This window comes from Cydia amplana, chromosome 4, assembly GCF_948474715.1.
Source record: "Cydia amplana chromosome 4, ilCydAmpl1.1, whole genome shotgun sequence".
Lineage (NCBI taxonomy): Eukaryota > Metazoa > Arthropoda > Insecta > Lepidoptera > Tortricidae > Cydia > Cydia amplana.
Genome location: NC_086072.1, coordinates 15399795 through 15426846, shown reverse-complemented (window position 1 = coordinate 15426846; position 27052 = coordinate 15399795). Strand labels below are relative to the sequence as shown.

The 27052-nt window shown below is 36.3% G+C and overlaps 1 protein-coding gene across 1 annotated transcript in view; it reads left to right on the top strand.

Annotated features, from left to right (window-relative positions):
- LOC134647271 (uncharacterized) overlaps positions 1-27052 on the top strand; it is an 87319-nt gene that overhangs the window by 31398 nt on the left and 28869 nt on the right. The window contains exon 2 of the mRNA XM_063501548.1: positions 12774-12930. Within this exon, the coding sequence (XP_063357618.1) occupies positions 12774-12930 (157 nt within the window). The remainder of the gene's footprint in view (positions 1-12773; positions 12931-27052) is intronic.

Below are 27052 nucleotides of genomic sequence, written 5' to 3'. Positions count from 1 at the left end.
CTTTCTTGTTGTCTTCACCCGTGTAAGTACCTACACCTATTTGTACGTGCCTGCCAAAATATCTAACATACATCACAAGCTACACTAAGGTTCTACAGTTACTTCTGATCCGGGAAAAGATTCGATAGTTTCAGAACCACCAATAAAAACCTAGAACAATAATCTGGTCAGTCCAGCGTGTAGTAGAGGCCCGACCACGGATATCGTTGCGTTGATAAATATAGAATATCTTCCATGTGGTCATCTTAGAGTGGTTAATGTAAATCTAATCCTCGTCTTCGTGAACTATTGGCTTCAGCATTTTTTTATAGCAACTAACGTCACCTTGGCAGCAGTATAAAAACTGTCAGTCTCTATTATTTACTTGTCTAATGGAAAGTAAAGTAGATTGTTACGTCAGCAAATGCATCCCGCCTAAAATTTTTGCATGGATGCGTTGCGCATGCGAAAACATAGGCTGCGCCGGCGGCGGCAGCCGCGCACGTACACGTACCTGCGATGTATATCAATCGAGGAGGAAGTTTTGTTAACAATATCTAATGTGCTTCGCGATTGTCATGCGGCCCCATTAATGACTTTTTTCATGCATTTCCAAAAGTACTTTGTAAGGTTACAAGACCATTGTTTACATATTCATAACTTTATCGTTACTTATAGGTACCTACCATAGATAAATGAACTGTGATAGACATATGGAGGCATACATTGTGTAATGATAATGGCATTTGAACTACATGGCGTTACATGGTAATCGCTCGTTTTATGTTTTGTGTTGTTACATATGTAATACCTTTAAGACATGTATTTTTTTTACATGTCATCTTGTAACTTAAGTCATTGTCAATAGAGGTGACAGCAGGGTGTTATCTATTGGGAATTAGCATGTCGAGCACTAGTACGTTTAACTTACTTATAGACAAATAAAAAAAGTGCCGTACCGTACAATGCCATCAAGTTCAGCTGTCAAAACCGCCACTATTTCCTTCACTCCGAGCGTATATGCATTACTTTAGTTCATTATAATATCTAGGTAGATAATGTGCATAGGAAAACTACTTGGCTCGTACCTATTGGTGGTAGTGGTAGATATCTCTTGGCAAGTGGTTTAACTAGGTTATTATTCCATTTAAATCGTGTGCTACTTGAGTTTTAATTAGTGATAATCAGCGCTTAATAATCGCATTGATCTATGAAAGGTTTATTATTAAAGTGGAACTATCTCGAGTGGTTTATATCATTTTAACGATCTGATTCCGCGAAGATACCAAATCTTAGGCTAAATACGTAAATTAATAACATTTTAATATTATGGACAGTTTAAATTTTATTTAATTATGTCGTTTAAGCAACAGGTTTAGATATGCAAAGTACTAAATGCCGACAAATTAATAAACTAATCAATATTGCGATGTATTGTGTTAGGTATGTTAATTATCATCATGATTGTTATCAGTTATTGCTGAGCATACATGGGCCGATTTTTTATGCTCTCCATTTTGCTGTCGACTTGTCATTTTTGTCCTTGGAGGATACAACTAAACGGAGTAGCCATTAACAGGCTTTCCCCTCTGTCGAAAATAGGCGGCCAACGGTCATACACAATGTATGGACTGACGTTTATCTGACATGGCTATTTTTTCGTTACGCATACATTTGACGTTCCCCTCCCCCGCAAAAATCGGCAGACTGTTTTGTACAGAAAATTACAGACATGGCGTCTCCGTTTGATTATATCCTCCAAGTTTTTGTCAGATTTTGATAAAACGTCGCGAATAGATAGAGTTCCGTATTCTGTACAACTTAAGCGCAATTTCACCGTATATGTCCTATAGACTATAAAATCTGCCATTGTAAAAAAAACGTATGGAATTTTCGTTACTCAACGGAAATGTAGGTACAAATTTTTTGGTCCCAAATTGGGTTTTCTTGTCTATTCCGACCAGAAAGTGGAGCTCTTCAAGCGTACCAAATTATATCAAAATCTGACAAAAAATTAAATTCGCAAAAAAAAATGGTCCAAATAGGTAACTGGCATTTAGACGATGCGAGAACTCGCATGCGAGTTTCATTACATTGCTGGTTTTGATCGGTCGATTGAATTGGACGTAACCAACAGTCCGCAATGTAACTAAAATCGCATGCGAGTTCGCGCGCCGTCTAAATGAGCCCTTAGGGTAAATCTGCTACTGTCTTCTAGTATTTTACACTTCTCGATCCTGAACTGTTTCGTAGTTTTATTTAGAAATAACTCTACCAAAAACTCTTCTTAAATAATAAATATTTTTACACCTTAGAACCTTATTACCACGGAATAGAGCTCAAAAATGTGTACATACTTCTGATTTAACCTGTACGTGGAGTTTAATACAGTTCGCTATCACTTTAACAACATCGGACCAAAAATGCACAGTTTGACATGCGTCAAACGATAACACACGTTCAGATTATCCACAAATCAGATACGGATACGATAGCGAGGTAATTCTCGTGTTATCAGGATTAAACCGATTACGCAGATTTAGTTCGACATTATCGCCGTCGGACTCTTTTGTGGCACCGATTGATGAGATAGCAGGGATTTTCAGTGGTTATCGATTATTCGGTATTATGTTATGATAATCTGTCCACTTTTAATTAATACGTTGGTGTTATTATCTTTATTATTTGTTTAGTATAGGCGTATAAATGACCTTGGTGAATGATAGAACGACCAATATTTTTAAATTGCATTCGCATTCGCATATATATTCATATACACAGGGTGTTTTCGGGGTCGTGGAGCAAGAGAACAAGACATCAATACAGAATTCAAAGATGAGCCCAAAGTTGTTGTTAATTATTGTTTATCACCAATAATGCTGATTATTTTTCAGATGACAAGTAGAAAAAAACATGTTTTCATACTATTTGGTCACCCTACTCAATGTGACGTCTTGTCGCTTTTCATACAGCGTATGTCAAAAGTCGTCAGGGTAACCATGATTACTTAGTATATTTTACTTGAATTAATAGATTAATTATACTTGAAAAATAAAATAAAAATACTAATTATCTTTTAGTCAAATACTACCAATTATGATAATGTTAGTTGTTTACAGAGTCAAAACAGCGGTTTTGGATCACGACCCAGAAATTATTCTATAGTTACAAGTATTATATACATGTGTCCCAGTCAGATAGTGCGCTCGCTCAGATATTCATTGTTTTCTTTAACACGCTTTCTATACGAGTAGCTATAATTGAACGAACGAATCAGATCGAATTGTTCAGACTAAAACAAAACAGAGCAATATTTGCCTAGCTGTGGTAAGTTACGCAGTAACGGTTCCCAGCATAAACCGATACAGACACATTTCCCAAACAAATTGAACCTTACACCGATAGTAATAAGACCTCTTAATTGCTCTAGAAAAAACCGTGTGCGAGCGATCTCTGATTGCTCACACGTTAGCGAAAGCCGAGTAAATTAAGTTAGCACTTGAACCTAAAAACCATTTGTTTCAAATTTGTTGAACGCTCGACAAGCAAGTCTGTGTTTATCCCGTCCAAAATAGTGCAAATGTACACTAATTACGGTTCTGTGGCGGGTCCGTGTTAATATGTTGCTCATACCGTTCTAAATTCGACTAAACCGAATTCACTTGTCATGGGCAATTGGTTACGTGTCTTATCCGGGCATTTTCCGTATCTTCATTTAGTGAACTTGGATGCGAGAAAATCTAATTGCCTAGCATTTGCTAGTTCGTTGCCCGGGCATAGGTGTAGTAGTACATAAGTACTACATCTATGCCCGGGCACCTATGCCCGAATCATAAGATTGGAAAGGGATTAGTATTTTAATATAATGTTTTGGAATGTTTAAATTAGTCCTTCTGTCTGTTTTATTAAATTAGGTACCTATCTAAATGATTATAAAACCTCATACTTAAACATGTTTATACTGGTCTTAGTGTAATAGATAAATTAATTCAACATTTTGTAACATTGCAAATATAAAATGAGTGATATGTAGATTGTAGATATCGTAAATAAACCACCAAACCACTTCCTGCGCAAATATTGGTTTTGATACAATACTGTGAGAATTAGGTGAATGATTGGTTATTACAAACAAAGAGTGCTATCAGTTTTTATATGCCTACCATTCTATTATAGCGCGCCGAATTGAAACGTAAGTAATTTCAACAACGTAGTCTTCAATATATACCTAGAGCACCTTAGAGTGGTAAAGTAATGAATTTATACAAAGTAGGTACCTAAGTATGAGGTACCTACTTTGTTCTTGCGACCTTTGGCAAAAATAAGAATATAATAATGATAAACATTATAGATAGCCCCCAAAAAGGCATATGTACCTAATTCTAAATTGACCGACATCATATAAAAAAAACGTCAGTAACGCTATCAAACTCTTTTAAAAACATGTCTGTACGAGTATGTACTTACAGTAAAACCTTTTAATCTCAAGGTATTTCAGATCCCTGCTAACCAAAGTTTGGATAAGGATAAGGGCACACTGGCGCGAACTCATCTGTTGCGAACGCAACCTTTATATTTGTATAGATTCTCAATATTTATACCTATTCCTAATGCAGTAGCTAAACGCGGCCGTCGGGCTCGGCTAGTATTCGGAAGCTTTTTCTTAAGCACCAATAGGAGCGCTCCACATACTTTGTATCGCGGCCAATTAGAGGCACCTAAATTTAAACCACCTTTTGTACTGATCAAATATTGCACATCACCCTCTCATCAGCCTCCATACAATAACCACACCACTTCTGCATTTAACCGTTTAGTCAAGAACCCTTTGTAACCAGTATCTGGAAGATTACATCAGTTTACTTTAATGAATTTTAATTTTTATTTATTTTTTTATTTTTATTCGAAGCTTTTTATTTGAGTCGTCGAGCTCCTGACCTGCACGGCGGCTACATCATCCCATCCCATCTGTTTAAAAACCGAAATGCTTAAAAAAATGTCTTGAAGGCAGGCATTATTATACGGTATACACAGTAATACATTCAAAACATTACCCTCGGTCTCCATTCTAACACCAGGTTAAAATCAGTTGTCAATTACCGTATCCAAAATCCAATTGCTACCAATAATATCCGCTAATCAAGAAGATAAAGAGTAGTGATTTACGTTCGTTTACAACAGAAAGGTCACGTCCGTGGCACTGGGCCAGTGACGACCGCGGCCCAGTGCTGGAGATAAAGCGATACTGTACAAAAACTACGACGAAACGAATAATAAATCCCGTAAAAGTTTGGATACACACGGCTACGTGGGCAGCCAAGCAAAATACTGTTATTTGCTTTGTTACTCGTATTGCCGTATCTTGCGTTCCTTGCCACAGTGACGATGACGGCAGCCGCTATATAGGGATCTCATGTTATTGTCACTGTGACAAGGTGCGAAATGGAACAGAAATCCTTTCACACCTTTGGCATGTATACCTACAATCGACGTGATCACCATGAACCTATAATATTACGGACAGAGTTTCGCTTACAACACAACTGTGATTCCAACATCCACCAGTTTCTAAGTATTTACGCGTGACACACACACATTGACAGCCCACATCCACCAGTTTGCCGTCAGACGAATCGAAACGTCATTGAAGTAAACATGTCGAAGAAAAATATAAAATATGCCGGCATGTGTAGCTAAATCCTGCTAGAATTGTACCGATCGAAAGAAAAAAAGTCACGGAATAACTTTTCATACTTAAGTTTATGAATTAGTACGTAAAATCACGATAATTTGTTGTTTATAAATTATCAAACTGCAAAACAGGAGTGTGACCAGTAACATGAATAGGGTAATTTCCCGAAAGTAGGGTAATTGATACCCTTCTTATTAAAACATTATGTATTAAGAGATCATTTAGGTAAATGGTTAAATTATTGATTGTGCATTTCAAACTAGGTCGGTATGGTAATTTACCGATACTAAGGAGCGATACATAACGTTTGTTTGTTATGTATTATAATTTTTTTGTTGAAAACCAGATATGTTTCAAGTTAAATGTATAAATTAAAAAAAACATGACGAACTGATTTCATTACGATGCTAAATATCATTAGGTATTGAAAATAATGATTGCACAAAGTAATTGTGCAATATTGCGCATTTTCAAGACCTATAAAATCAGATACGTACACACCTTTTTTATTGTCTAACGTAAAACTGTCCTTTTTTATTTGAAAACAAGGACGATATTAAAAATAATTGTTTCACCATTAGGGGAGAATTTGTGTTACATGGTAACACTCGTCTACACGCACACATTCAAACCGTCCGCCATTGCAGTGTCACAGTTTGTCTTAAGGTGACAGTCCGTCCGTAATATTCTAGGTCCATGGTGATCACATACAATTTTAAATATACGACGTGATATGCGCATTCTGTAATCGATGCCTTGTATAGACTAATATGGATTTATAATTATGTGACTCTTAAAATGAGGCACTTAAAAAATCGAATAGGTGTAATAAAATTGTTATTTAAATATTACTGTGACAGTGACTTCACCATATCGTATATTATATGAGTGAAGTCCTTAAACGTTTAATATACCGCTTGAATTGGCTTAAGTGTTGCCATATGCAACTGATAAGATTCTGACGATTGCTTATCTTGGAAATTATTGATACGAATTTACCTAATCGCTGGGGTAAGCTGTAATGCATTATCAGTTATAAATTATAAATTATTCATAAATATGAACTGTGTAGTTTAATCGATGGAAAAACAAATACGACACACAACCTTAATTCACACTAAAAAGATATTTAACAATTTAATATAGTAAATATATCAAGTTTAAAAGAAGTCATTGTATAAATTGGTATAAATAAACAAAAACGTTTGATTGAATGTGCAATCTTTAATGATTAAAACACTGATTTAAGAGTAGGTATACGGTTGAGGAAAAAAAAAATTAAATTAGTAGAAGGATAAGGAGAAACCACGATTTGGACATTATTATGTATGTCGTCTAGGTTAACGTTTGTCATTTTTCGCAGCTGTATGTAGCTACGTTAATTCAACTGGGTACTGGCCGCCTTATCTCAATTCTTGCGCGTGTAAGAATTATCTTTATTTTTTCGCAGGTCACATACTCGTATGTACTAGAATAGATATTAATATAACTATCTCGTATCGCCAGAGTTTTATGGCTGTAAGTTATTGCCATAATGAGAAGAAGGAAAATTGCGATATTGTACATAATGGTTGTAGGTACTTAATGGTTATAAAAGTAAAATAAATGACAAAAAATAAACAAAAAATAAAAAAATCTTGTCTTGTCTTGTCTTGTCTGATTTAGTAAGAGTAGGGGCATTAAATTGCTCGTTGTTTATGGAGTTAGAAAAACATATTACTGATCACGACTCAAATGTCACCCTGTATATATCTTCGGTGGTTAATCATTGCATCATTTCGAAATAATCGTTGAATCTTAAACATGTTATCTTGATAACGTTAAGATTAAGTGCAGCAAACGAGCATGATTTATTATTTCAACGAATTTCGTTAAATAACTTATCCTGCAAAGATTGGTGAGAACAGATATGCTCTTTCAGAAACTTTCTGTAAAAATGTTATTTCCAGGAACATTTAAACTTGTTTTACATCATTTGGTGTTGTAAACTTGTTCAACATTTCCCACCATGTCAAACATGGCTAATATGGGCTTGAAAAAACAGTGATTTCTATCAAAAATCACCTGTTCACTGCCTTTTTAAGCCTGGCATATTTGGCATGGTAGGCAATGGTAACCAAGTTTATGGTAGGTACTACTTAGTTTTATATGTATATGTACAAAAACTAAATACTCGATACACATTCACTGCTCTATTTGCGCGTAAAAACGCCTGTAGATGATGACATAAATTGACCGATGATATATATGTCACAGCTCTTGACATGTAAGCAACAATAGTTTGCGTTTGTTTGTCAAAAATCGGGCCGCATGGTTATTTGCCACGGAAAAAGACACGCCTATCAAATAATACCTACTCATAAAAGACAGATGTTTTTTTGTCTGTTATGCGGTTTAATTATCTTGCTTATACCAAACGTATCTAGTCTGCACGTCAGCCTTATCAGATAGCTGTCAGATTGAGCAAAGCAAACTCACAAATTTGTGTAAGCAGTGTCCGCTAATCTCATAAGCGCTTAATTTACCGAGTTTCACGGGAAATCAGGACGAGACGTGTGAGATTAACACTATCTATTCGTAACTTAGCAGGTTATTTTAGTTTGAATTTTATTTACTAGAAGTTCTTCGAATATTAGGAGTTAGGTATAACTATAAGCATAAAGAGTTCATTTGCACTAACATGCAACCCTACATCGAAATTCTCATGACATGATCATCATGTCACGCCGAACCTGCACGCTTATCTAAATACAGGTACTTTTTAATTAAACATGCCTCGCATCATTTTGGAAAGGAGCTGATACTCTTCAAACTGCTGTATCGATTTTTTCAATCATAGCTAAGGACCACCACACAGAAACTCGCTTTCATGTAAAAAAACCGCATCGAAATCGGTCCATTCGTTTGAGAGCTACGATGCTTCTGACAGACATTGACGTCAAAAATATAACTCTCCTCTTTTCGCATCGGGGGTTAAGAATGTTGTCGCGATTAGTAAAATGTTCTTGAGACTGGTGAAATGGCCACTTTGTGTGTAAAACAAAGGAAATTCTCAACTCAATATTTATGTGTACTATTCGCAAATGTAGCTTGCGAAAACCCCATTTAATTCGTCCTATTGCGACATTTCCAAGATCCTCGGAAAAACCTGCGCGCATTTCGTTGACAGCTCAAGAATTAAAAGATAAGCTCACATGACGCGCAAATACAAGACGTTTCTAACGCTATCTCGTTCAAATAAGCGGGCGTAAATTAATCAGAGCTCAGCGATAGACAACATGGCTAATGCCACAGCAAATGTTACTATCGTGAGGTTTCGAGCTTTGTTTGTATGTCACCGTTACAAGTGGCTGCTGTTTTCAAAACAGATTACGATATAGGAATATTTTAATTTTCGCCTATATCATTATTATTAATCGGATTCTTGGGGACGGTACTAATTTCAAAATTCACATATGTTTGTGTGGTCAACAACCTATATTAATTTATGAATTTTCAATGCGATGTTGATGAATTGTTATCTCATTCTTTTTCAAATATGTATGTTTCAAATTTTTCTAACCAAGCAGGTACCTACATATTTTTCTCTAGTAAAGGTAACAGACGACAAACAAAAATATCAGTAACTAATGACCCAATTCACACGAATTTTAAACAAATATAAGATTAGGAACTGACTATTTGCCCAGACCGGTCATTCTGGTTCAGTAGCAAACAATACTTAATCGATAAACAAGTTCCCGCTTTAAGTGAACTATATGCTAATGACTTGCATTTATTAATGAGACGCCAGGAATTAATGATTTGCTTACGTTCTTATTTTTAATGATGGCTTAATGTATGACGTAGGTACAATGTTGAGGAAACCAGAGAGAGGCCCTTGCAAAAGCAGGGAAGAGCTTTTTTCAAGAATACAGTTTTACTGCCAGATGCCAAGATTAGTGGCATTAAAAACTTTTTCTGCATTACCACAGAACATATTACAGATATGTACTATTTATTTAATTATTGATTTATCCGCATGAATATATGTCACAGCATTTTATTTCCTTCAAATATTAAGAAGTCGTGTCCTCGATTCAGTTAAATTATACAGAAACATATCTTTTACTTAAGTGTTTTTGGTTTTCCATTTCACCACTGTTTAAACTGTTACAACCTTTCTTAGACAACTGAACCCTTACGAGTAAATTATACTTTACTGAACTATACCAATATCCTTAAATATAAACAAAAACAAAACGTTTCATTCAAACAAATTACAAGTTCGGCGAACAGATCCATTGTAATTGTACCATCTCGCCGTGATTGCAGCAAGAGTTAACACATAATACATTACAGTTTGTGTCACAACACAATCAGGCTGCGAGGACGAATCAGGCGCCGAGCTGCGTAATCTGGGTTAACTGGGGTTAAACGGCATCACAAATTCCAATACGATATTAGACGTATCTGTGGCGCGAATCGACGGCGTGTGCGCTTTATTGATATTCCTCCGCTATGATATTCCATACGTAAAATATGAAAAATATGTATTAATCATGTAATGTTTAAATGCCAAGAAAAAAAAGCTATCAAACATGAAACATTATCTACCAGTGAATCTAACCTTTCACACGCATTTGTAGGTAAACTTGTGTTAGTACATTCAAAATCTACCTATGCATGATCATACTTAGATTTTACCATGTTACATCGTACAGGTATGACTTTATTCGTCTTTAATATTGTAACATAAAAAAGTACCTAGGTTATTCACAACACAACCTTTTTTGTAGTTAGTTGTTAGTTGTTAACTTATGACTTTGTTTTTTTTTTTAGGTAGAGTCTGTTCGGAAAGAGAAGAGTCGTGAAATGTATTGGGCCCCATACATTCCACGACTCTCCTTTTTCCGCACAGCCTCTATATGAAATTAGTTCATCATGATTCCTATATTATATCAATCTTTCTATTACCTAAACTTATATAAATAATAGGTACTTATTAATTAACATTTTTTCACGTAGATTTCAGTTTATAGGTGTAAATCGTCAACATATTTTATTTTATATCTGAGTCTTCATTACTATGTTCATCAATATGTAAGTATTAGTATTTTTTTCTAATATTTTGTCCTAAAGATAACCACAGCCCGGACCTGGACAAAACTTTCAAAGATTCAAAGATTTATTTGTTCAACATAGGTAAGTTACAAGATGTTAAATAAATGTTTCAGTATCACTATGTCGTGCTTATTGGCATACAAATTCAATAAAAATACACACTCTAATCATGAAATCAAGAATCAGCAAGAATCTTTTGTAAGAAGCGTTTGAACATTACCATGTGCACAACGTACATAACTTAAACTTAATTCAACATGTCCATTTGCCTTTTTTCAGTCGTAGTTCGCCAATTTAAACCCCACACACGCCATAAACAAGCCAGCATCGCATTAACCTTATTAAAGGACTTTCACAGATTCGCCATTACATTCGTCGTTCAGGCACAAGGCACAATGAACATAATCAGTCCGATCGTATCGACTGACGCAATACACCAAGTGTCCAATTTGAATCTGGACTTGCTTCAAGTGGTTCGACTTTTCTTAGATTAGACCATCACATTTGACATATTATTTTACCGTAGTTTTTTTGTTGTAATAAAATGTAATATCCAAAAATTTTATGCAGAAAATGATATTGCAAGTTCCCGTTCTTGGCCTTATTACGACAAGTCATATTGTACATTTTTTGTCCGGCAAAATTTGAGCCCGGTTAAGCTAACTTTGTGTCATTATAAACGTCATATTTTCATGGAAATTTAACATAAATGATGAATTGATGACATTGCCGCACTTTGTTAGTGCAAATGCCATGCTGAGTTATCTTGGTCCGACTCTACATATGTTTGAAGAATCTCTACGTCTACGTTTTCTACTTGCATCAAAGTTATCTTTTCAAACAATGTTAAAGTAGGTATACCAATGTTAAGTTATTTTTATAACTTAGTAACTCTCGTCGTTGCTGAAACTTGTTCTAAAATTTTCACATTGTACATTGACACGCCATAGCCATAATGGTGGTGGTCTATACCAGGGCTCTCCAAACCCCGGCCCGCGGGCCAAATCCGACTCGCGAAGCGTTCCAATCCGGCCCGCCGACAGCGTTCCAATCCGGCCCGCGGAAGCCAGGCTCCAGACTTCAGCCCTAACAGCAGCAACCAGATACACCCCCACCCCCCCTCGGCGCCGGCGGTGGCCCGCGCGACAATTCTGAGGCGCAATATGGCCCTCAGGTAAAAAAGTTTGGAGACCCCTGGTCTATACTTATAAGGCCTTGTATAGGTACTTAACGTGTTCTATTTTGTGAACTGTCAAAACGAGCTATTTTAAGCGCAGTTATCAATTGAGTGATAATCAAATTGGAAACACCAAATCTTGTCGATATTTGCCGAGATTAATTGCGTGACATAATCTAATCCATAGCGAGGCTATAAAGGATTTTACCAACACGGTTCTTTGTTGTGTGCTTTTTCTTAAAATATAAGTCACAACATATACATTTTTGTAACATTAGGTACCTACTTACCTTTGTACTTAGCTAAGTATTTGCTATGTTGTGTATTATACCTAGGCACTATTATACCTACTGTGCATCGAAATCCGACACCGTTATGTTTCGGAAATATGACCATGTATGTCGTATAGGTACCTAAACGTATGCTTGTACATTTAGTGCACGTCCTTCTGCCTTGCACCCAGCATGCATACACAAACATTGCACAAATGCATGCAAGTGTACCGTACAATCGCTTACCTATTTCTGAACTTGCAAGTTCTAGCTTCGGTCTGGACTTTTTCTCAGGAAATACGTGGATTAACTAATAATTGGGAGTGCGGTATTCGGATAATTGTGGCGTTTCTAGGCAAATATGTAAAAGCCCTTACGGTAGGTATGTCTCTACTGTTACTAGAATTGCTTTTAGGAAATGCTAGGTGTATAGTACACTACACGTTGTGGTTCTTTTAACATACCTACATCACAAAAATAGATCGGCGTTTAAATACTGTGATACTCCAATCTCATCTATGAAGCGCTAACTTTAATTTTTTCATTACAGAATCTGACATCAGAGCTCCGGCGCAGCAAGACGCCGCCGCGACGCTCTCCTGAAGAACGCGCGCGCCCGCCGTCGGCGCCAGCTCACCACGAGCGCCATGCGACCCTCTCGCCCAAGAAAGAGGCCTTCAACAACCTGCTCAACAAGGGCGTCTCCGGTAAGTTTTCTAATCTGGCCGCGTAGCCAACATGCCAATCGCTTACGCTCCGTAGCGATTGAAACGCAACTGTCACTGTCGCACTAATATGGAAGAGTGATAGAGAGACACCAAACGTTTCGTTATCGAAGCGATAGCGATTGTCAACTTGGCTTGGCTAGGCTGGCAGAAGTCACACTAACACGCCGCCGCGGCGCTCGCCAATCATTAGCTCCGGCGCATCACAAACGCCACGCGCCGCTCTCGCCGAAGAAGAAAGCCTTGAAAGGATGATGTTCCGCTCCCATACAAGTTTAGCCCAACACTCGCTAAACATGGGTGGTATATTATTAGGCTCTAAACATGAAATGAAAGTCCCGACAGTTATTAGAAATTCACGGACACTTGACAGAACATTATAGAAGAGGAATTTATCCACGATTTTGAGGTTAGGAATTCTGACTTGTATTAACTAATGGGTATGATCGTACGGGCCATGTTAAATATTATTATGCTTTATTACAAGGAAATAAGGTGCATTGTTCAATTTGTTCAAGAATGTCATTAGTTTTTTTTTATGGTTTGAGGGTAGGTGTTGCCCGTAGCCTACGTCAAGTAAATTGTAAAAGGGAAGGAAAGTAAACGCGGAACAAGGATTAACATGGTTTCAAATCATAATGACAATTGTGACAGAAGCGGTAGAAGGATGCATGGTATGATTTATTTTCTCACAGAAAAAATATCGCGTTTAATTGAAAGTATTTGCGACCAAAGACAATATTTTATGAATAACGAAAAGGACTGGAAGCGAAAGAATGCAATGGATTAATTTTTTTAATGTAATAGCGACAATGGCGTAGTTTGATGTGTTGATTTGGTTTAATTACTATTTTACTTATTTTCGCTACTAAGAAGTGTCCGTTGCAATCTAATATATGTATGAGATTGTAAAAAATATGACTACATTTATCGTATATATAGCATGCTTATCGAATCGTAGGCCAAATTCGGCATGATCCTTTAACAACACATCGACATTATTAAGTTTTCCAACATTTCATTTCCGATCGGTCTCATTGCCTGGAAAAATGAAAATGATTTCTTTCATAGGTGCACTGGGACCAGTCTACTGATAAAAATATTCAATATTACGATTTATTTAAACTTGGGTAAAGTTTTTTTTACTAAGTACAAATAATACATCAACGATAAAGTCATGAAATCCGAACCCGACATTTTTACCATAATGAAGACCTGACTCCCTGTTCTTTGAATCGAAGAAAGATACAAATATAATTATTTATACTTTAACTTCAACGAATGAAATAAGGTCGACTATTCTATAAATATTTATACCCAACTGCAAGCGTATAATATCCGTTATAACACCGCTTATTCGCCGTCACGCGCCGGCCGGACCCTTTGTCTGCGTCCTGACTATGATTCCCACCGATTAGTATAAACCAGGATAAGTCTGAACTCCGATCACGCATATCTATCAAAGATCAAAGGGTTTAAGTTAAGCTGGTTATATTCGGATGTATGCTTGGAAGAATTCTCCAGCTCATCTTCGCCTAATCTGATGCCATAATTGATTCACCGATATCTTTTAACTTAACCGCCGTGGTTTCAAAATGACGTAAGACGTATATTTTTCCGTGGTATTCACGTCCTATGTTCTACGGACCGGGTATTTGTAGATATTCTACAGCTACGCTGTTCTGGATGTACTGTTGAGTCGTAAAGTTTAACGGCTTTTCAATATTAATCAAATATATATTTAGTTTCAAAATGACAAATGGCTTATCTTGATTTTAATTACCACAACATGTTTTATTGAACCCTAAAGGGGTCAATATGTTTTGCTGTTCATGGAATTGTTTTTCGTAGATAGTTAGAGTGAATAGTCACTATTCGGTGAAGTAAAACAACATTAGGGAAACCAGGCTAATCTTATAAGGCATAGAATTGTTTGAAAAAATGGAAAGTCAGATGGAAAATAGAAAAAAAAGGTCAGATTAGATAGCAGTCGCTTGCGTTTGGGTTGCCATAGCGGACCCCGGCCGCCTTCAGAATGTACCCGTTAAACATTTAGATCAGGAGGAAGGTGGTAACATGATAATTATATACATACTTACTTAATGACACTATTCTATCAAAGGATGAATTCGTATTTATCGGGTCAAAATTGCATCAAACATTCAAACGATTCTTTAATTAAGTAAACGTTTAATTTATTAGAAAATGGTGGTAAGTTTTTTTATCCGGTTAAGTACGTTCTGCATAATGGTACAAATTTAATCGAAATAAGTTCAATCTCATAGTAACGCGCCATTCCCCCACTATTGTTCTTTAGTTCTTTATTCCCTACGCAATAATTTTCTATTCATACTCCTCTCTTTATGAAGCATAATCTTTAAATCTCTGCCATCGTACGTCCTTGTCTTGGCCGTGTACAAATCCCCTTCCCTCTCTTTCCTGTTCTTTTACCCCTTAAATCTAATCCGGGACATCCCGTCTGCCCGTAAGGCGAGCTCAATGCATTAAGCCGCGTACACACGCACACAGACACAAACTATGATTAGAGATGTGCCTTTTCGAAAATATTACATGTCATATATTCAGCAATATTTCTGTTTTGATTCAAAGCAACAAAGCGGAAATTAATAAATAAAACATAAATTTTGCCTGCTAATTAACATACTTATTTAAAATCTATTAAAAATACTCGAAGATTTGCAGAGCAAACTATAACAAGGTGATTTTATCATACTACTTAATTACAACATTGGTGATGTCATTAGAGATCCCATTCGGTATTTTGAATTTATTTCGACTTTAAAATTTAAAACAATAGTAATATGGCATATAATATATTACAAATATTCCCCTGGAAAGAAAATCTATCAAAATATTAATCGTACCTACCAGCATCGCCACTTAACCATAAGACGCGGGGGATAATTTTTATAACATGTTGGTAGCCAAAAAGCACGATTGTCGAAGCCTATGGACGCTGCATAGCTACCACCTGCGTATTGCTATGCTATAATAACCTCCTAAGGGATTATTCCGCGTCCCATCACTAACTACCAAAGACAATAATTGATGTATGGAGCTAATCAGAAAGTGCATTACGAGGGCTCGGTTAATCGCAAAAGCCGAAATCGTACAAGAGTTGTGTAAAGGGGGTGTTTTGCTGAATCGGCCGAAGGTAGTTCAGGGTTTTAGTGCCCTTAGTTTATTCAAGTCGCGATTGAAACTAGGTATTGAATATAAATAAAAAATTTGGTAGTTTAATGTCTATACCATAATATATAGTATGATAACACATTATACCCTAAACACCTTGTGCAGAAAATCAGGGAACCAATTTTATTTTTTATTTTTCCATAAAAACTCAAATGGTGATTGAGTTGTGTCCTTAAATTAAACATCGGCAATCTGTAATATTCAAAGATCTAATCACAAAGAAAGTATCTATAAATGTAAAAAATATGTCTTGTAAGCAATAAAAATCAAACGTCAGGATAACTTAATAATCTTAATATAAATAAAACCTATAACAAAAGCTAAATCCGACTTGTAATTGACGTCAAAGATAAAGATACATTTTTGAACCCTAATCCATTGTAATAAGGCGAAAAATGTATACATATCTTTGGCGTCGACCGTCTCAAAGGCGGTGGCGAGTTAATGCCTAATGCCTCTAATCGGGCGTTATTAATCATTATTAATTCCGAGCGAGGATGTCATTTCGACCTTACTGCAAGCGAGTCTAGACTCCGGCGAACCAGTGTAAGAACGATCTCGGATTCAAATAGTTATTAAGGTTCTTAAGATCAAGTTACACTGGATTATCAATAACATGAGCAGCCAATGAAAACGCGGGGCTCCGAAGCCGAGCATCGACGAGCGATTAGCGATTGCACAATGCCCGCCGGATTACGCTGACGTCCGCGATATAAATCTTTTTGTCAATTCGTACCTGGGTAGCGTCAGAAGCGCAGTCCAGGTGGCCTATTATGGTTAAGATTTTATCAGTGATATATCACTTTTTTATAATGTGACGGATGTCTTATACACAGCGATAAAATTTGCAAAATTTATCATATGTAGCGAGTTTCAATAAGTCATTGACACAAAACAAACATTGTAACGATGTATTGAACTGAAATTAGGTAAAACATGTCGAATTACACCCCTTAAGCTTAAGAATCATACTCACACACTGACATAGATCACGGGAAAATAAACAAGGAAAGAAACTTTAATTCGTTTAACATAATATAATTTAAGTGATTCACAAGTACCTTCGTATCACAAGTAGTTATCATGTACCTAAATAAAAAACTATAAATGCAGAGCATTCCAAACCAACACCACGGTGCTTATCACTGATTTATAAAACAGCAAAATCAATCAAATAAAATGCCAATAGCAAAAAATTATCTCTTTATAATCTCATTTTAATATAATATTCATTAATCTGGTACAATAATCTATAGCCAATATAGCCATTATCTTGAATCAAAATTTCGATGAATATATTTGCGATATCGTAACGTTAATTTATCTGCCGATGCTACTGGATACGAATAAGCCGGTTTTATATAGATAAGCCGATTTATGTTTTTTATTGTGTCGTATTATAGTTATTATTTATTCTGTATGTAAGATCCAATGCCTTTATTGCTAAAATCAACGGTAGTTTCTAATGTTTGAATGTAAATTACATATTATATTATAGATCTATGTGTTTATGCCAGACGATGGCTAATTAAAAAACAATATCCGGCTTGTCTTCAATTTATATACTGTACATTATTGATTTAAGCCGAGTTTTTAAATAACAAAACAAATTATAGTGGTGCTCTTTGATCTAACAATGTTAAATATTTATTTAAATTAGATTTGGCGTTAAATCAATTGATTATAATTCGTATTTTATTTCCTGGCAATATTTACTCAGTTAAATCATTCAATTATAGGTAAGGTCAGTGAGAGCAAAAATTAGAAGTACATGCTGGTCAAAATTAATAGAAAAATGTTCTTAAAAAAAATGCTATAATTACAACATTATAGCCGAATGTAAAAATAAAACCGAATACATTTTATTTTATCTAATGGCCATTGAAAATTTGACATTCATGCAAGAATACTTGCAGGCAGGTTTAATTTGATGATTCCATCGACGATTCTTTGAGCCTGTTTTTTTAGGGTTCCGTACCCAAAGGGTAAAACCGGGACCCTATTACTAAGACTCCGCTGTCCGTCCGTTCGTCCGTCTGTCACCAGGCTGTATCTCGCGAACCGTGATAGCTAGACAGTTGAAATTTTCACAGATGATTTCTGTTGCCGCTATAACAACAAATACTAAAAACAGAATAAAATAAAGATTTAAGTGGGGCTCCCATACAACAAACGTGATTTTTGACCGAAGTTAAGCAACGTCGGGCGGGGTCAGTACTTGGATGGGTGACCGTTTTTTTGCTTGTTTTGCTCTATTTTTTGTTGATGGTGCGGAACCCTCCGTGCGCGAGTCCGACTCGCACTTGGCCGGTTTATTATAAACTTACCGGCGATTGACCCTGATGGAAAGTGAAGACAGAGCCTAAGGATGTAGCTCACCAGTTCAGTAATAGGCTAGTAGCCTATTCACTCTTGCTTTAAAGAGCCGCCTGTAAAAGCTATTTTTCACTTTGAACCATTTTTGTATCTATTTACACCAGCTTAATGTTTTATGTCACATAAGGTGTTATGAACTTTCCTATGTGATCGTCATCTATGCATATTTCAGAGATCTTTCTTGTTCCCAGACATAAATCTTTCTCAGAAAACCAAGACTTACGCTAAAGGAACTACCAGATAAACTAAAAATGTATGTATGCACGCTCCAAAAACGCAGTAAATTTCGTCACATCGTGTAGCAGCGGGTGCAGTAGCTTTATCTCCGGGCGACACGAGGCTGATCCGTCCGGATCATCCGGATGAGCGCGATCCCGCAGGTCGTGTGTGCGAGGCTTTATCTCACTAGTGTTGGGAGTCGGACTTGGTGTTTTTGGAAATGATTAATTGTTATCATTTCTAGTTGATTTTGTGCTTCAAATAGTGTAAAAAATACTAACAGGAGGGTTGAAGCGAAAGCGAAAAAAAAAAAAATTTAGTTTAATGTTCATTAAATAGTAACTGGGGTAATAAGAGATTGGAATTGATGCTTTATATATCCTGGAAATATTTGTAAAGGTCTGCAACGAATAAATATTATATAGGTACATACCATTAATTATATGTATATCATGTCTATGGGAACGACTCGAGGGGCTTTACGCGGTATAATCGTCAAAAATTAACAAAAATGACATTCTAATTTTTTGCCATTTGTTAGTACTGTACTACAGTTAACTACTTTTAAAATCATGCGTCTATATTTCCATCCGGAATAACCGTTCTTAACTTCCGGAAGAGTGCGTGCTGTTGCGGTCCGTGTGTGAACAGCTTTATTGTAAAAGTAAAGCGTGAAGATCGAATATCAAATTTTATCATATAACACCCCACTTTTTGCGTCGGGGCGGGGGTTAAAAACACATTACAGTGAGTTCAGAAGCTATATGAAATTAGACTTAGCCACTTATGTTCACACATAAACGTACATCACATGTACATTCACATGTAGTTTATTTGTACTCAACTATAAACAAAATCGCACGATTATAAAGTACATATATTTATAATAGTATGTGTGCGTCTTGCGGGCCGGCCGCAGGACGAGGTCCTAATCCGCTCGGCATAATCCGGCTCGAGAATCATCCCGATATAGCCGTGTAGCATGGACAGTTTACCAGGGAAACGTATAGCGAAATTATGTACAGCGATTATTATAATCAGGAATACCTGTGCGACCAGGGTCTGGCAACTGGCAAGAAATAAGTACTTGTAAGTAAAGTATAAATATATGTTATAAGTAAGTATACCAAAGAAAAAATGTCAGATGACTCTTATTTATTTATTTATTTTTTTATTTGGGGCACAACAGTAATACAAAAAGTGCATGATACATAGCACAATGAACAGAAAACAAAGCCAGTAACAGATGTCCACAATATAAATGTACACACAATATGTATGTCCACAATGTAATGTCCACACTAAACTTGTGCTGTGAGTAACGCTTCAATTCTCATGGTTGACACCATAAAAGTAAAAATAAGAAAAAAACTGAACGAATATTTTGATGAATATTTTGACTCTTGATAACAAAATACGAGTATTTATAGAAAGTATGCATGTCAAATAAATGCAAGAAGTGTAATTTACAGCATACCTGCATGTATGAGATAAGCAATGTATCATGTTCATGGCTTGTTCGATAAGTCCGACTATAATACGCATTATTGTGATTTTGTTTGATTATAAATAGGTTTAATGTGTTCGCAAATTACGTGAAAAACTGTCACTGCATGCACATTATTTTTGTGTATATATGTAACTTTTCCTGTATGTTTTTTTTTAATTGTTAGGTAATTTAGGATTCAAAAAAAACTATCATCAAAAGCACGTACAGTACAGTTTAAATTCGTCCACTTTAAGTATATTAAGAACAATTTCTCATACGAAAACGTAGTTTGGCTACAAAGAGCGCTGTACCGAGCACACATAGAACTGAGTAGAACGCTTGATCCGGATGAGAGAAGATTAGGGTGCCCACCGGCCGATCTCCGTGGAGATTACCCGCAAGGATTTGAGGGAATAACTTACTGAGGAAATGTCCTGTAATAATAGATTGGACATACATATATTTAAGTACTAGTAGATATTGCATTTAGTGCCAATGTCTTAGCAATACAATTTTGAAGTCTGTGTTACATCAATCGATTTTAGAATTCATCATTAATTTGATTCGTGTATCGGTTAAAGTTTAAATTTAATTTGGTTTAAATCAGGGATCGGAACCGGTTTTTTGCAAAAACTTACAAGTAACCATATTTTTCGAATTATTTTATACTCGAAATGTAGGACTCAGTTGTGTTTTTAGGTTACGACTTCGTATTATTAGATTGCCCAATTAGAAATGAAGTAATTAGCAAAGAACGAAAAAATACCGTTTCCGTTCCCATACAAAAAATACCGGTACCGTAAAACAGGGTGAGTAGGTTTCGCGGGGAGAGGTGGGTTATGAATGGGGAGAGAAGGTTTGAGAGGGGGGTGAGAAGGGATTTTAAGGCTACTGCTACAAAAATAATGTATTCCAATTTAAAATGGAGCTATAGTAATACGCATAATAAAAAAAAATCGATCCAACAATCTTCCAAAATCACCTTTGTATGAAAACGTCTCTCACCCCAAATACGAGGCACTACGGGGTGAGGTGGGTTTTCCTCTTTATCGTCAAAATTATGAAATGGAATTACCCAAAATAAAATAAAAACTAAAATACAAACGTCCGGAACACTTATTATATACACCATTCAGTTTTCATATGTAAAAATAAAATGTTATCGAGGTTTGAATTTCAGTTTTGACCCTACTCACCCCATTTTACGGTATCCGATCCCTGGTTTAAATTATCATAAATATGGTTTTGATGATTCCCTAGATGGATTAGGTACAGTTTAAATTTATCAAAAAATTAACCAATAATCAGAACACAGTTCTTACAACGCTATTAAATGCGTGCTAGTGTTACCATGCCTGCTATCCCAACTGTTACCTAGTTAAAGCGAATTTATCGCTCGAAACAAGCAATATTAGAGCTCAGTTTACGTGTAGCTTGGAAGTGACGTTATATTAAGTTCACCCGCAAACATGAAGTCGACTGTCATGCAAGCAATACGAACATGGCGGCAGTCCTCTACAACTTAAAAACACAATACTAACAGTATCATTAAACACACACGCTTTTTCATCTGTTACCTCAAACTCCCAGAGGCACAGGTACGAGTATACCGACACCGTAAGCCTAATCTTGACAAATGGTACAGATCATCCACCGCACCGGTGTGTGACCCGGCCGGATTGATTTTTGGAGTTACGCTGGTGTTCGCTGTGAACCAGGCACAATGCATGGATATTGGATAACTTTAGGCAGTGATTCTACTACGGGATTTTGACGCTTGGATAATATGCTGTTACAAAGCTCGACTATGATCGGCTCTGACCATAATTCTAACAACTTTCGACTGGAAAAATGTTTTATCTTCCACAAAAAACTTGACAGTCTTTTAATCTAATAACTATTTTTAAAGTGTTGCTAGTTGTTTGCACTATCGTTTTAACATCAGAAAACAGTTTTGAATCTGCTATTAGGTATTTATTAGCATGCACGGTTAAGTAGAGCATGGAAAGGGATAAAAAATATTCGCTTATTGTCAAACGTTAGTTTTCAGAAGATTTAATATAAGTATCAATCCATAATCTTACTAGGTAAGCTTATTTTTCATCGTTTATATAAGGAAATCAATAATACTTATAATAGTCCATGTTAAGAGATCATTATAATGAAGTAAATTTGACTACATTGAATATTATTACTGGCCCATTTCCGAAACTACGTCCAACTCGCGCTTGGCATCTTTTTTATCGATTGATCAGAGGATCAGCTGATTGCATCTCTCTGTTGGTGCCGGCGGATTAACTCACACAAGCGCACCGTACACACACAACTCACGCGCATGTAGTGGTAGGTTTGATACGTAACAAAATTAATGTCAAGCACAAAAGAATGATCATAAGGATTTGCATTATGGTACACACACATATGCAGTAATCGTGTACGTGAGTGTGCGTTCGACTAAATGTTTGTATTTGGAAGGAGATATTAATGTTAAAATGTATGTTTATTCTATTATGATTATGAATGTGATATTGTTAATGACGGCAATGATGGAAATGTTTAAAATTAATCTTTGCGAGAAATAGGCTATAAGGCTATTTATTATGTTTCACATTTTTTTACATGTGACGTATTTACCTAAAGTTTATTTTTTTATTCGGTAGACTGAAATGACAGTTCATAGTATGAACATAAAATGTCATTTCATACTATGAAATGTCATTTTAGTCTACCGAATAAAAAAATTGCCTTTATATGTAACTTTTCACTTAAAAAAAATCGTAATCGAAATACTAATCTATCTAAATACACTTATTTTATTTGAGACACTAAAGGCCAAGACCAATTTTAAATACTCATAGAGGTACAGTTTGTTTAATATGTTATAATTACTCTCTGTGCATTATGCCAGGCCGCCCGCACTTATTTTGTTGCACCTACTACTTACATATATTGATAATTATGAGCAAGATGTATGCAGCTAATATGTCAACTCAATATCAAATCTGGATAATTTTGTAAAGTGAAATAGGTACCACTGCAGTGAGAAGATTACTTTTCTCCTGACGTTTGCCAAATTTAAATCAAATTATGATTAAACCTTTAAAAATAAGTCGAACGATAAATTCTTTAGTGCCAGAATTAAAAAATAAATTAATCCAACTTCCCTTTCTGCACAAATGCTCATAAATACAAAAATAAAGTAGCTTTTTTAACAGAATCCTTATTAAAAGCATATCGCGAAGTATATAGTAGCCAAAGAAAAGCCAACTCTCATGTGAGTTGATAAAGTTGAGATTTGTTTGTATGTGTAGTTTGCTTGTGTGCGTTAAGCCGAGTGCATGCCTCAAATTGGGCTGAACTTGAGGAGATAATCTCACGGTGATTGATGAGGTGCCCCACCCCTCGCCGCACGCACTCTCGCCGCGCCGTCGGAACTTGCATCGCCAACCGCCAACACATCAGGGATGTTGCGAATATCCGCATCCGTATCCGCAACCGCAGAACTTCCGCATTATTTTCAACATCCGCATCCGCATCCGCATCCCCATAAAATCGATGTGGATTTAATGCGGATGCGGATGTGGAACAGCTAGGTCGGTTTAGGAACGTCTTAGCATCGGCATAAGTGGTAGACTGTTAGGTAATTTAGTCATTAACCAAAAAAACCTATTAGAAATGAGCAGTCAGGCGTGAGTGGGACTTAATGTACGGAACCCGTGGAACGCGAGTCCGACTCGCACTTGGCCGGTTATTTGAAATAAAAATTACTAAAATGTAATATTTGACGTTTTTTATGGTACTAATTTGACATCCGCATCCGCATCCGCGGATGTGAGCCTTTAAAAATCCGCATCCGCATCCGCCTCCGCGGATGTCAAAAAATCGGCATCCGCAACATCCCTGCAACAGATTTAAGATCATGTTAGATTGGTGTACGACAAGGTACTGTCGAGTCCACAAACTCCTTTACAAGCCATCGTGCCAAAAATATATTTAAACGACCTTATTATCAGTGTCTTAGAGGCGTGCAAATATATTTTTGGAGCGTAGGCTTGTAAAGATGTTTATGAACTCAAATGTACAGTCAGCATAAAATGGGAATGCAGTTCTCGTGTTTCACATTCGTGTAAGGAGGTATATCGTGGTGAAATTAATTTAATTCCCTCTTATTCTTTACCTACTGAAAAAAATATGCTCTACGACTGAAAAAGATAAGTACGTTTAAATATTTCATTTGTAATAATTTAAAAGTAAGAAATAAATTATTAGTATGTTAAAACTCTCGATTTAATTACTAATCATAATTATATTAAAAAAATTAAAGTGATAGCAGTTTTTGTGACTTCCTTTCCACAAGATCAAAAAAAATCTTGGTACAGTGGGCCAAGATAGTGGTCTACCAGTTTTGACAAAAGTTTCTGCGAGATCTAACAATCGCTAAGGTTGACAATTGTCACTGACATAATATTATTGCAAGGGGAAATCGATCTTGTTGTCTCATGACGTTCAAACGAACCTCAACCGTAGGGTGGTAGACCACATTTTTGGCCGACTGTACCTAAGTAAACAACTAAGAGAATATGTACTCTATTTATATTTAAATCTAACAAAATACTGCTTTTAACGGGGTCTATAAATATTCACTAGTTTTATTAATAAAAATTTCGGTTAAAACTAAAAGAAAGGGAACGTTAATAACAGTTTCAACCTCGTTTTTACCGTATAAGTAGATCAAGAAATCTACAGAGTGTATTTTACAACGTACCGAAACCAATGTTATTCCAACTCAGACGGAACTATAGGTACGTAGTCGGGTCTAATCCAGCCTGCGGACATCTATGGCGGTAATCCGGCTCATCCCGCCCAATCCTAAGACTGGAGGGTACGCTGCTACTATATGTTGGTGTGTCGTGCGCTTAGTATAATAACTGAGACAGAATTATAAACCAAACGGTTGGTGTTTACTTAAGGAACTGCAGCGCAAGGACCGTAATTTTAAAAGTTGAGTGAGAAGTGAGAGAAATGATATCGGTATTCGATTAATCCTGAACTGATATTAAAATCACGTCTAATTAGCTCTATTGTAAAAGTAATCTAAGATATTAATCCTAATGGCTTATTTAAGCTTAATTAAATTAGCGAATTTAATAAGCACTAAATTTGACGAAAGTATTTTGAGGTCGAAAATAATATCGAGAAAATTTATGCCGTTTTGCCTTACACTCACAAGTTATGACATGAAATTGATAAATTATAAGTTAATAGGTAGAGCTACAAACATATTTTTAAAATTTAGTTCACCAATATTTTACACTCTGTATAAAGGACATAATATCTCGGCAGACTAGATTAAACCACTTTCTTGTAGACAAAAAATGTTATATGTAGCCATATTTTCAAAACTTTACTACATAAGTATAATAATAAACCCTTTCCAAACATCCAATAAATCAACTACAAAGCTACCAGTATAAGCACAGCTAATAAAATCGTTCAATAAAACCTTTGTTTCAAGCGGTAAAAACCATAGAAGTGAAGCAAAGGGTCTAATCGTCGGGGACCCCGTCTGGCGGGCTTAAGGGGCCGCCCTTAACAAAATCTTAATCCTCACAAAGGGTTAGGAATATTATCTTACTACGCTCGCAAGAAACCCCCTGGCTTCCTTTATGAATTATGGCCGCGTGGGCTCGATATTTTGTAAATATCGTTGTTTTGGATCGTAAAGTAATTTAGTAGATTATAAAGGCGAGTGACGTGAAAAGTGTCGGTTAACCTTTTAATGTGCTGCTACTTTGTCTGGCTTTATTTATTAAAAAGGAAAATATGTACCGCCATATTATATTCCACCCTTACCAGGCGTGGCTCACTCCGCGATTTCGTCGCTTTGCTACAAGTAGGTAGCTAAAAGTACATCCGTTCCACACCAATTTTGGTGGCTAGCCATAAGCCGCGCGTGGCGCTGTCGCCACCTAGCGGCCATATCTGTTCTGATCGTAACGTAACACTGTAGTACTATTATTTATTCTGTGCTCTTACTCTTATCCCAATTGATGTCCAAATGACTTTTAAAAGTTCAAGTCATAACTTTATTTTATTTATTTTTCCGCCTTGTTAAAGTCATAATATTCTGCCTTAATCTTGCCATATACATTGGATTAAAAAAACCTTTCTATGATTGCTTTCGCACATGTCAAAACAGCTCAGCAGAAACTAATTATATTTACTACAGAGCTAGTCACTCGTCAAGTGTAGGCCTGCCTGTTCGAATCCTATCCAATATATAACAACTTTGTGTAAACCAGAGACAGATATATACTGGTAGGATCTAGGTAGAAATTGCATAAAAGCTTGTGGCAAAAGGTGTACGAGTAATACTAATCAGCGCGATTAAATTTTCTATTTCGGAAAATCAAACGCACACCAGACAAAGTACCCTTCCAATAGCATAGCAAGCAGAGACGAATCGAAGACCAAATCTTCGCGGTCTTCGAATACGTATAGTTTTACGAATTTGGAGGTCACCTTACACTGGACTTATAAGTCTTCTCGCCGTCGCTCGCGTGGTGAATGTCGCGTGGTGAACACACAGTCTGCAGCTGTCCACATCCCTATTCTGATGTCATCTTAATCCGTCGACGTGTTGCAGAAACATAAATTTAGCTTCGATCGCGGGCTCTGCACTAATCGAGGCTCAAGTGTGGACGCTCCTTAATGTATGCTTGCACTTTAGGGTTTTCACGATTTATAATAACTTAATAACGTCGTACAACTTTATTTCCATTGCACATAACTTCGGCTTACCTCCGA